Here is a 12,956-nt window from a genome sequence, read left to right as displayed (position 1 = left end):
TCAGACACCTACTTTCAGCGGCGAGTAGATTCAAACGGATATTCCAAAATAACTTAAGATACTGCCTCAATCTACAGCACATTACTCTGAGGAACCTTTCACAACAAATATACACGTCCCGGCTCTGTCTGAATAATTACATCGTTAATACACTGTATGAACATTTTTCTAAATAACGACACTGACAGGATAGCGGTATAGGAGCTACGGAATAATATGCAAATTACCGGCATTTCAAAAACAGCCCGACAACAGCATTAAACAAAAGAGTGTGAAATGCAGCTCACACCACACATCCAGGGGCCCTCTGCTGTACAATTAATACAGAAGAACAGCTCCGGTGCACTCAAAATTACTTAATGACCTTGCAGATCAGACAAGAGAAAACCATTTGATTCATTGAAAAATCCATTTTATCCTCTTTTGATAATGTCCTGGGTCTTTTGTAGAGATGTCTAATGAATAGGGTCAGTTATCTAAATGGGGTATTATTCATAACAATTGGTGTGCAAGGATTAAAAATTGCTTTTGTGCTTCTGCCGCATGCTAATTGTTATACCACGGAGGGGTAAGAAGTGTAAAATTGAAATTGTATCTCAAGCGATATTTTTTTGTCAGTGTGTCTGCATAGGTCAGACAGAAAGAGAGAGAGAGAGAGAGAGAGAGAGGGTGAGACAGGGAATGAAGAGACACCTACATTTGGTTGTTGGGGATTATCTTGTGTCCGTCTTTGTACCATGTGACCAGGGGTCGGGGGAAGGAGGCGAGGGGAGGCTGGCTGATGACGGCTGCTCGGCCCTGGGTCACTGTCTTTCTCTGCTCCTCAGTGGCGAACTTCCCCGTAACTGGAGGACGAAAGAGGTGTGACGGGCACGAGTATCAATATCAACGTATCAAATTACAATTATATGAATACAAAGCAATGCAAATCACTGAAGAAGCAGCATGGTCACAGCAGAAAACGGCCCATCAAAAATCCATAGCTTGGTGACGTAGTGACTTTACTCGCAGGTGTAGCTGGCGAGCTAACCGCTAACACGCTAGCTGTCGGCGCAGTCAGTTACAAAAGCTCTCAGAATTTCTTCTTATTCCCTCTGTACTAGGCCCCTGATAGTCCCACATCATTTCATTCAATACAGCGATGTATTGAAGCTCTCAGCGTCAGTTAGCAAGCTAGTTAGCGGGACAATAAGTTCAAACTGTTTATTCAAGAGGTGTCTTTGATACTGTAGTTTCCTCCATTGTTGACTCTTTGATCCCCACTAGGGCAGCGCTGTCAAGAAGGCTCGCTGACTGTGTGTGGAAGTTCACACACATTTGCTTTGCCCCCGAAACAATTCCACTCATTGCAACGATTCAATTAAATTAACTGATTTCACTGTTTTAAAGGCTGCTGTGACTGGGCCATTTGTCTTAAAAAATGCAACGTGGATGTATTTTTTGGAGTTAGTGTATGCTCGGTATTTTAATGCTTAAATGCTTTCCACATATTACATTAAATAATTGAAGTCCAACTGAAATTAAATTGGGTGTTTAGAGAGAAAATGAAAATACCGTTTTTTCCCTTTCTTCCAGTTATTGCAACATAAAAAAGTTAATTTACTTTGACACTATTTCCGACTGCAAAGAGGGGATGACTAATTGGGATTTCAGCTGGACTTTAAGAGAGAGGCTGCTTGTTGCCGTGCTGGATCCGTTTCCTTCAAAACCAGCATCCTTAGCCATTGAAAAAAAAAAACTCCCGTATTGGTGTTATTAGAATAGAAAAAACAAGAAACACGTGTGTACTCACAGGCCACCTGCACCTCTGTTCTCCTGTGTATGACTGCTCCCATCCGGTTCCTCACCATGCACTGATACAGGCCAGCATCAGTCCTCTTCAGAGACCGGACAGACAACCTAAAGATGGACGGACACAGAGACAGCATGGTGATGATGAGGCTGTGTCTTTTTTATCCCTGAGCTGTTAATCAACAGGATTCATGGGTCATTTTTACCACCAACACAATCAGCAATCACAAACAGGTCATTCATAAAAACTTGACTTGACTCAAACAACTTTTTTTTTAAATTCAGTTTATGAACTTTGTTCATTTTATTGTTATTTCTTGTGCTTTATTTAATTGCAGACAGAATAAGTTAAATACATTTTGGCCAGTTTGGAGACCAACAAGACAGAAGGGAAAGAAGGTGGAGGTCTGTTTGTCCATATGTATGCACTCTTGTGCAATTCCCTTTCATGACCTTGTTCGGATAATGGATTGGGCCTAATGTTGTCAACGTTCCACGATAACAGAGGGGAAGGCAAAGTGGTGCGTACGTACAGTAGATGTGTGTACGTGTGTGTGAGTTGTGTATGAGAATGTTTGTGACTGTGCACATATTTGTTTTGTTTTTTTGACTGAGAGGGGTAGTTAATGGGGTTTTAATGGACTGTGCTTCACTAATGGGAAGCTTGGCAAAAGATCTAGGTTGGTGCCATGCTGGACAAACACACAAATGCCCATGCACACACACACACATGCACACACACACATATATTACATGAAAACCGGGTAGACACAGTAAAACTGGACATCGCTTTGGGGCTCATTATGAATACCAGGACAGCCAAGTATTTAACTCCCAGGCTGTTAGTGTATGCTTAGTGCCAACACACACACACACACACACACACACACACACACACACATGTGTGCATCAAAGACTCACACAGGCAAGTCCATCTGAATCAGGAATGGCACATTACACAGCAGCTCTCATCCTGAAACAGATTTTGATATTGGACACCGCAACTAATCTTTCTGTCCGTGTTCCATTACATTCTTTAACAGGCGTGTGCGGAGGATAAGAATGTGGATAAGAGGATAAGAATGTGGATGCAGAGGACCACATCATTTACATCAGACCTATTATGGCTTCATGTTAAAAACAAATGTGGATATCATTGTCTATTTTAGGCTTGGCTGGAAAAAGAAGACTTTGTGAAAAATAACTTTATTTGTCAGTAAAACTGTTTAGAGACGATACACTAGCCTTGTCAAGAGTGAAGTCTAACTTGCCTACAAATTGTTTTACTGCAACTCACCATGTGTAAAAAAAGTGCCAGGCAACTGTAGCCGAACTGACGCTGGAGAAGGAAACATAACTGGAGTTCCCATTAATGTAAATCAGTTTCACTTACAGCGCTGCTCATCTGAAATATTCACTGTCCAGTACATTAAACATAAGCATAAGAGGTAATTGAAAATAAAATAAATCAGACGAATAGAGAAGGTGTTGAAAAGGGACAAAGTGTGTGATTCTGTAAAGGCCCGACTTCTTTTGAGTATGTACAAATGGAAAGGAATGCATTTATACAGCGCTTTTATACAGATTTCGTTATAATTTGTCTAATAATCACCCACACACACACATTGACACACAGCAAGCTCCTGTACCCCGCAAGGAGGAGCTGGGGATCGAACCGCCAACCCTTCGACTCGCTCTACCTGCCTACATTAAAGAAAAATGTAAGTAATGTGGATGTGCTAAAATCAGGACTTTCCGATGGTCTCACACACACACACACACACACACACACACACACACACACACACACACACACACACACACACACACACACACACACACACACACAAACTAAACTAGCCAGATCGCTGAGAGCAGTCCAGAGCTACACAACGCCTCCTGGCTTGAACAGCAACTGCCTACAAAATGCTGGCTCAACCTCTCCCTGCCTCAGTGCGTATGTGCTCCCAAGATCCCCTCTCTTTCTGAATGATGTGAAAAACTATTTTGTTTCACAGCTGCAGTTTTGCTGAGAGGTATTGCTGAGCTCTTACCCAACAACACACACAGGGACAGACAGAGAGAGGGGAAAGGGAAGAGGGGGAGAAGAAGAAGAAGAAGAAGAAGAAGAAGAAGAGAGCTCAGACGTATTGATTGGTTCTCCACTTCTTCCCCCAGACCATATACATATTTATGATGCTAATGTAATTATTAATCTCACTTAGGCTTCACTGTCTAAATGTTCTGACCTTCTCTAAACACACTCCATCACTCGGGGCCAGTGCTCGCGTGCTGTTGTATTCCATGCTACGGGCATGACGGAACACACAGGAGACTGTCAGAAGGAAGGAATGGCTGACAGACACATAACCAGCCGGTTGGCAGGTAACTGACCTGTACTGCGGTGTCCAGTCGGTGACGTTGCTGTTGTTCAGACTCCAGCGGTACTGGAGAGGCCAGCTGCCTCCAGCCAGGCAGGTCAGCACCAGCCTGTTTCCCTCCAACACCACCTGCTGCCTCTGTCCACCCCCTCGCAGGTAGGGAGCGACCTCTAACAGACCGAGACACAGAAAGGAAGACGTGTTATTTTTGTTGCATGAAAACGTCCGAGTTGGTCACGCTTGGACATCGAAGCCGATTGCATCCGAATTCATCCACCACAGAAAAACAAAAAAAAAGAGGTTTCCATTCATGTTCCGTCCTTTCCTCTCAGAACCGGCTTCAACAAAACATTTAAATAACAATGTATCCAGACTGGAATAATGTTGGCTCTATTCTACTGTTTTCACTCACACCCACGTCTTCTTCCCTGCTCCTGCAGCCAAGACTCTGCCCTTTTCACCTTTGTAACTCCCTCATTTATCCTATAATTAGTCACAGCAAGAGTGTGAGCGAGAGACTCGGCCAAAATCTGCCTGAGACTCGTCTAGCGGGATTTAGCTCTGGAGAAAGTCCGCTCCATTAGTGAGATCTGTCAAAGCGTTCCTCTACCACTTTTCCTGCAGTCATAAAAAAAACACTTTAATGTTTCCTCTGCAAAGCTCTCCCGTAAAGTGTCAGAAAATCTACCACTATCGCACTGTTGCAATGTGCTCTAAAAGCTCATTCTCTGATGGATGTGATATTAAACACAGATTGTGACGTTTATAACTGCAGTAATTACAACAGACTGTCAAAGGTGTGCTAAAGGTAGTTTGTTGTTGGACGATATCACAGATTATGACATAACTTTTCACATTAGCAATAAGGGAAAGACATGTAGCATATGATGCATGTCAAAACACTCGCGCCTATTGTTTTCTACGGAGGCCCACACAGCGGCGACATGAGAAAGGTGCATATGTATAATGGGTGTATAATGGATAATAACAAATATAGATGACGTATGTAACAACCTTGGACATCCTATTACTTTACATTCATTGTACGGCTAGACTGTCAAGCATCCAGGCATAGAGATTGTACGATATGGTACACAGTACCAGTATTGCATCTCATGATGATGCTGTTGAATCGCTGGCCCGGCCTTGCGAGGTACATTTGCTGAATGGCTCGGCTGCCGCTGCCGTCTAAACAATGGCGACCAGTCTTTAACTCTTGGCTCAGGTGGTCAGACCTGGCTCGCCGGCACACAAAGGCTAAAGAGTCTGTCCACAGCAACTAGCTGTAGGACCTGTGGGCAGCTGCTCAGGCCTGGATCCACTAAACAAAAATCAGCATCTGGGTGTGGGGTGTACCATGGGGGTGGGGGGGGGCAAAACGATTTATTCAACTCATCAACCATTCACACACACATACACACACACACAGGCTGGGTTAGAGGGGAGCAGTCTTATCTGCTAGCTACAGTACGTATGGACAGGTCCATAACTCTGAGGTAGAGTTTTACATTCTCTCTCTCTCTCTCTCTCTCTCTCTCTCTCTCTCTCTCTCTCTCTCTCCTTTTCCTGTCAAATCAATCATCTCTCCTCCCTGCCGTTTCAACTTCCTCCGTTCGGTCTTTCCTATAGCCGTGTCACTTCGTCTCCGTTTCCTTCCTGATTCCTTATTCCCTGTGGATGTCTCAGGGCCACCTTTTTCTCCCCTTCTATTTCTCTGCTTTCCGCTCTTTCTCTCTCTCTCTCTCTCTCTCTCTCGATTGATAGCTGCCTGCTCCCTGCACAAGAGGGAAGTGTTCCATCTAAGATAGATTTATATAGGAGTGTGTGTGTGTGCGTGTGTGTGTGTGTGTGTGAGGGTAAGGATTTATTTGGAATATTCCGTTTCTACAGACGATGGCTGGCAATGCAGACTCCAATGTCATAGTGCTGACCAGCACGATAACTCACCGCTGTGTGCCTGCCTGCGTGTGTGTGTGTGTGAGAGAAGAGAGAGAGAGAGAGAGAGAGAGAGAGAGAGAGAGAGAGAGAGAGAGAGAGAGCAGCACAGATTGCAGCCTTTGCAGCTTACCAAATACGACCCTCAATAAGAAAGGCCGGCACACGAACATACTGTACAAATAGAAAGACGTGGACATTTTGCACCTGCCTCCTTTCATTCCACTTATCTACTACTTTCTTCATACTTCATACCTTGTACCGCTGCACCCCCCCCCTTGGCCATTTAAACCCATGGTCTACTTTAGAGGGGGTCCATTAGGGTGTACAGATAGAGGCAGAGAACCTCACATCTGAGAGGAGCAAGGTCAGCTAACAGCCTGTTTCACTCACTGATGTCGCCTGTCTCTCTCTCCCCCCCTCCCCCCCTCGCTGTCTGTCTCGCTGTCACTCAATGTCACTCTCCCTCCCTCACAGTCTTCCCTTCTCCTAACCTGTCTGTCTTTCTCACAAGCTGTACCATCCAACCGCCTGTCTCTCTATCAAGTCCACCTCCCCTCTCTTTGTCCCTCCCTCAAGTCTCTTGTTGCCCCTCGGCCCATCTCTGTCAAAGTGCGTGGCAGCTCAAGGTCTCTGCTTTTTACCTCTTCGGGGGGGGGGGGGGGAATGTCGCCTAACAGAGAGATTGGCCTCTAAATGTGACAGGAGAGTCGAGAGGCAGATGTGCATGCAGACACACACTTCCTCCTGCCGCGACATGTGCCTGTCCCTGCTCCCGGGCCGGCTCTCGTGAAGCTGCTTAGGCAGATACTGGGGAAGAATTCAATTTGCCGGGGAGATGAGCGCTGTGATAGAGGGGAGAGGGAGCAAAGGAGGATGGAGGGTGCGAAGGAGGATGAAAGGACAGAAGGAGAAGAAGGATCAGGGTCGCTGCTCCGGGGCTGATAGTCCACTACGATCTCTCTCCTCTCCCCTTCGCCTCTCCTACAGGGACTCTGGAAATTAGGCCCTTCATGACTTGTCATGGGCCCGTAACGATCATTATTCTTACGACTTGCTGCCTTAAACATCCCAGGATTAATCCTGAATTTTTACTGCAACCGCTGTGTTGAGATGTGAGATTTTCTCCGGCTCGACATGAGGTCAAAGTGCTGCCTAACCGGTAACGGCACGGGTAAAAGCTTTTTGTTTATTTTGTGTTGGAAGTTTGAAATGAATGTGGTCAAAGAAAACAAAACAGTCCAATTTGCATTCAGATACACAAAGGGAAGGAAACCATGTGGTGTCAGAGCTCTGACTTAAGAGTGAGCGCAAGGATAAAACTAAAGTTGAGCCGTGGATCTTATTCCAACAGGGCCTACTTAATTATTGGATATGTGTGTGTGTGTGTGTGTGTGTGTGTGTGTGTGTGTGTGGACAGCGTGGGTTTGTATGTGTGTGTCAGGTCAGATTTAGGGTCACTCACTCCAGAGAAATCACTTTATCTTCATAGAGCTAACCCCTACTGTGAGACATAGCCGGCAGAAGTGCCTACAGTCTGTGAATACTGATTCCCTGTCTCACACACACACACACACACACACACACACACACACACACACACACACACACACACACACACACACACACACCATGCCTTTTTGACGCATGAGGTTGAAGGGGAGAAAATAACTACATCAGACTCTTTTATCACAAGTACATTTTCTATGAATAAGCGGGTAAAAGTTGCATAGCTAGGCAGTTTTTTTTGTTCCCGTGGTAACAGCAGTCTATTTGATTATGGGGTGCAAATGAGTTCTACTCCTTTTTAATCTAATAAATCTGCCAGCGCTTGTTTCTACAGGCTTTTAAAAACACTTAATTGGACTGACAGTGTGTGCGGCGGGAGGAAGAATTATGAGTTGAGATTTTGGCGTATTGCAGCCAGTTAGAAAAATAGGGTCAGAAAAGAGGCTAATTAATTGAACAATGTAAAGTGGAGGGACTGAGGAATTAAATTCCATCTCCCCGGGTGAGAACACAATACCAATGTGTCGTGATTTTGCACCTGAAATAGTCCCTGATGCTGTTGATGGATACTTACTGCATGAAGAGGAATTAAGATTACTGCAACAGCCCACACATTACCAGTGTTTCCACCAAAATACACCGATTGTTTCAGCCTTGACATTCAGAAAGGAGCACATAATGCACGGTATACGATCCCAGAAATAATTGCGATAAACTTTATTATTGCCATTTGAAGACCATTTAATGACAATGCATTAACACAATAATGCGAGTACACTGAAAATATACAGAAATAAAGTAAAACAGACTCTTGTGCTTTGTTAACAAAAACATGAAGTTCCTGCACAATGGCCAAGTTTTGTAATGGTAGGAAAAACCCTGCTGTTTATTCCGGCTTCACGTCGGCTAACGGGCAATATTTAGGTCAGCAGAAATGATCTAGATCACGTCCGTATATCGTACGATAAGTCCATAACGTGATCATCGTGATAGACCTCTGATAGCCGTAAAAGTAAACAGAAGAAAATGTAAAATGTGTCTGAAGTGGTGGATTGAGAAAGGTGGGCAAGAAGAACTCTGCAGAGAAAGCTGTGAGTGAGGCCAATTTCACTTGAGCTGTGGCTCTGACCTAAAAGCTGATGAAGTGGAATATAATTGAATTCTCTGTCATGGCACGTCGCTTTGTTTTTCCTTTTCGAAATGATTCCTTCCTCTAAACGATGATGACAGTGCCGATTCCAGTCGTAAAAGCCAAACATGTTTAAAATAACCTTTATGGGCGGCGACTGGATCGGAACACAAACGAATAGACTCATTTAACACACACACACACACACACACACACACACACACACACACACACACACACACACACACACACACACACACACACACACACACACTGGATGTTTTTACCTCCTGAATGTCTACACCAGCTGGTCCGGACCGGAATGGAACCAGCTTATGTTTCTGCGATCAGCTGTGCTGCCTGAATCATAACTATAACAACCTTCAGGATCGCAATGTCTTTCCCTGCGTTAAGTGCAACACAACTGATAGACGACTCCCCCGGTCTCTCACACATCCATCACGGAGCTCTAACTGAAGGAATGTATTGGCCAAACGAGATGACAGCTAAGCACGAAACACCTGCTGCCTTTGATGATGATACAATCAAAGCGGCTCTGACATTAACCCACTAGGCTGCGGCTCACCCACTGATCCCAACAGGCCTCGGCTGAATTAGAGAGTCCACGGGGAACTGACTTTTGCCCGGACTAGAAGCACTGCTCCTGAACTGGAAAACAGCAGAAAAAGGCCACGCGAGAGAACAAAATGCTTCCTCTGCTCCATCCACCGTCAGATGTAGCAGAATGGTAGGCGTGGCAAACAGGACGCGAGCGCGAGTGCTTTGATCGGTAGTTTAACTCGTGGCTTTTCAAGTTGGCAGCTGCTTTAATTGACTGCTGAACGTCAAGACTCCATACGAGAACAAAGCACCTCTCACTGAAGACCGGATTAACGCCGCCCTAACCTCTCTTCCTGCTCTGACAGCCAATCACAGCTCCCTCCTCCGAGCTCCTTCCGAGCTCCGCTCCAACCGTGGCTTCCGCCGGCCTTGACCGACAGCTGTCTGCGAGGAGGTGACAGCTGACTGACTGATACCGACGTGCCGATTGGCAGATGTGAGAGCGGGAGAGACGTTCGCCTACACCGTCACACGCAACACGAGGAGACACAAGCTTGGGCGAACAATCGTGAACAGAAAAGAGTTCAAAGTTTACGTCCTTGACTTTGCTTGCGAGTGTGTGTACTTCTTCATGTTAAAGACGGTGATAGTATAACGCAGAGTTTTGGTTAGATTCTTTCAAGGAGCAACACATTCGGGAAAACAGGTTGAGCTGAAATTGCAGCTTTTTTTCCCCGTCTGGATTCACATTAATATTCTGTTCTGCTCGGCTACAGTAGCAGGTGAAATCAAACAAATGTACCCAATTAATACCTCCAGTAATCATATTGTCTTTGGCCCTTTTCCAATTTGGCCTGTGCTCATTTAGTGACTGGCCATTGTGTAGTTCTTTTTAGAGGTTAGCCGAAGCAAAATGTGTGAGTGAGCACTCATTTTAAAATGTCAATGTGTCGCTTCCTCTGGCGTTTAATAATGCCAATCTTCAATACGTTGCACTTCAACTGGATAATGTGCAGTAACCTGCTTTGGTACATAACAGAACATTACGTCCTTGCATGTGTGTGTGTGTGTGTGTGTGTGTGTGTGTGTGTGTGTGTGTCTTAGGGAGTTATGTTGCAGCTGCATGGAGTGCAGGTCTGTGGAAAGGGGGCAATAATTGGGGCAGAAGGGGAGTGGGAGATGAAGGGGTGATATGGGAGGTGGTAGGGGGGGGGGGGGTCCGAGGGCGAGGGGAGGGGGTGGGTTTGTTTAATCAGGTGGACTGTGATCAGTGACATTTAAGAGGTGGGCCACACTGCGGGGCACATAATGCAAGGACGGACACACACAGACGGAAACGCATGCACACAAACAACTGTCAGCTCCTATCTCCTGATGCGCAGACAGGCGGACAGGAGGAGAGGGGAGGTGAGCGGGAGAGTAGGGAGGGAGTGAAAGGAATACTTCCCACTGAGACGGCAGCCTCCTCTCTCTCTCTCTCTCTGAAGAAAGTTGTGTACACAAGCGACTGTGAAAGCTCCTCGATACTTTTGAATGACACACAAACACGCACACAATAATTATTCCTCTGTTTTACTCTCTGCACATTGTTTTTTTTATCCCCCCCCCCTCTGCCTCTATTTTACATCTCATTATTAAAAACAGTCCTTCTGCAGGTAGAAAACAAACTTGTATTGTGCACGCACACACACACACACACACACACACACACACACACACACACACACACACACACACACACACACACACACACACACACACATTATCATTCAGTCAGGTTTGAAGTCCATGGACAGATCTGAACAAGGACAACAGAGGGTGTCATGGTGGCTGAGGCTTTACCAGTTTGTTCCTGAACCTGTCGTACGCTATCACAACCCCGACTTCACATCACAGCCACTGGGCTTCTCACACACACACACACACACACTCGACCCAGATCCACAGTAATACTGAGAGATTTCACATTCAGACATGTGATAGTCTGGTGACATGACTCCAGGGTCCATCTCACTCAACACACACACACACACACACACACACACACACACACACACACGCACACACACACACACACACACACACACACACACACACACACACACACACGAACCCAGACATACGAAAGATGGTCTTATCGATCTGTCGAAACCGGCCGGGTGTCAGCTGAACGGTCTCACACATCCCATCTTCGGTCAAAGTCACAAACATGATGTTCCACATGATGGTTTCTGTTGCACAAAAAGTGGCACAGATGGTAACATCACACGCACACACACGCACACACACACACACACACCATGTGGTCGATGTGTGTGTGTGTGTGTTAAACTTTTGGAACAACTTTGAGATTTGTTTCAGTGAGAGTGAGAGAAGGTCCTGTAACTTGGTGCAGTTTTGAAGAAAATGAAAGTTATTTAATAGTCAATGTTAATCTACGAACACACAATGGAATTTCAAGGAAAGTTATAAAAGCATTTGTGTAAAGGTCAATTATAGTCCTTAGAAAGAAAGAAAATTGTGTGCGTCTCTTAAACAAACAGAATTAGAAACAATAGAGAAAGTAACGCGTAAACTACACTCTCACGTATCCTTCATCTCTAAGCCTCCCAGTCTTCAGCTCAGTTTATTTCACTTCCCTGTTTTGCTAAATGTTGGTCCGCCCGTCCTTTGACAAAGCGCAGGGGGCTCTGTGGAGCGTACGTGTTGTGCATGAGCCCGTCCACACACCTGTCTGTGCTCGCCATCATCCCCTCTGACAGCTGCCACTGTCCTGACCTTGGGCATTGTGGGCTACGTGGGGTTTTGAAGTGATTGACGAATCGTATCCTTTCATTCATTATTGAAGGCGGTGATCAAAACCGCGGCAACCGGGATATCACCGTGACAGCCCGGCAGGCCAGACAGAGGTAAAGAGGGGAGGGAGCGGGGGGACGACGGGGGAGAAGAAGAAGGTCATCTGAGCAAAATAAGTGCAGGTGAGGTGTGAGGAAGGAGAAGGGCACGGGGAGCCGGAAAGTTGGGCACGGAAGGTGGAGCATCCTAAACAGCAGCATCACTCGTGTTTTTCCATTTAGCATTCGTTCCTGAGGCTCAGTCTGTGTCCAGCTCACAGGCCCAAAAATTATATTAAAGCCATAAACAACTCTCACATGAACGCCAAATGTCCAAATCCAGTGGTTAGAAGAGTTTAAAATAGACTACTGGGATGAAAGAGACCATTCTACATAGACAACGCTCAAACACAAAGAGCGCAGCTACAAAGCATACCTTCACACCTGAAAAGGTCCTGCCTGTCTTGACGTCACCCCAAAAAATGTATCTGCGGAGTGAAGCCCCCAGGGAGACACTGACGTCAGTACGGGTGAGGAGTAATTCATGCTCCGCTCCTTTATACTGGTGCCAAGAAAGAAAAAAAGAGCTGAAGCACGTCTCCAGTGTCCATCCTCGCCTAACACTCTGAACTTTGTCCCACAGTCTTCGCTCTTTCATCTTCTTTTTCCAGTCCTTTAAAAAAAAAAAATCTGCCTTCATCAGTCTCCACCATCCTCGGCCTGCGCTCACCTCTGCTTTCTTTTCATCTCGAGCCTTTAGCATTGATTTCGAGCTGGACTGAAGCGCAGCTCTCTATTCAAAAAGGGAGTGCATGT

The 12,956-nt window shown here is 45.7% G+C and overlaps 1 protein-coding gene across 1 annotated transcript in view; it reads right to left on the bottom strand.

Moving 5' to 3' along the window:
* LOC142950103 (protein sidekick-1-like) overlaps positions 1 to 12,053 on the bottom strand; it is a 138,640-nt gene extending 126,587 nt beyond the window's left edge. The window contains exons 1-6 of the mRNA XM_076092002.1: positions 11,942 to 12,053; positions 11,420 to 11,537; positions 9,652 to 9,825; positions 4,186 to 4,389; positions 1,793 to 1,899; positions 698 to 845 (exon numbers count right to left, since the gene is read on the bottom strand). Of these exons, the coding sequence (XP_075948117.1) occupies positions 698 to 845; positions 1,793 to 1,899; positions 4,186 to 4,389; positions 9,652 to 9,825; positions 11,420 to 11,537; positions 11,942 to 12,053 (863 nt within the window). The remainder of the gene's footprint in view (positions 1 to 697; positions 846 to 1,792; positions 1,900 to 4,185; positions 4,390 to 9,651; positions 9,826 to 11,419; positions 11,538 to 11,941) is intronic.
* Between the last annotated feature and the right edge of the window lie 903 nt (positions 12,054 to 12,956).

This window comes from Anarhichas minor, unplaced genomic scaffold (assembly GCF_050575085.1).
Source record: "Anarhichas minor isolate MPS153535 unplaced genomic scaffold, ASM5057508v1 ptg000014l, whole genome shotgun sequence".
In the NCBI taxonomy this organism is placed as follows: Eukaryota; Metazoa; Chordata; class Actinopteri; order Perciformes; family Anarhichadidae; genus Anarhichas; species Anarhichas minor.
Note: the sequence above shows the minus strand (reverse complement) of the source record. Positions and strands in the feature narration are given on the sequence as shown.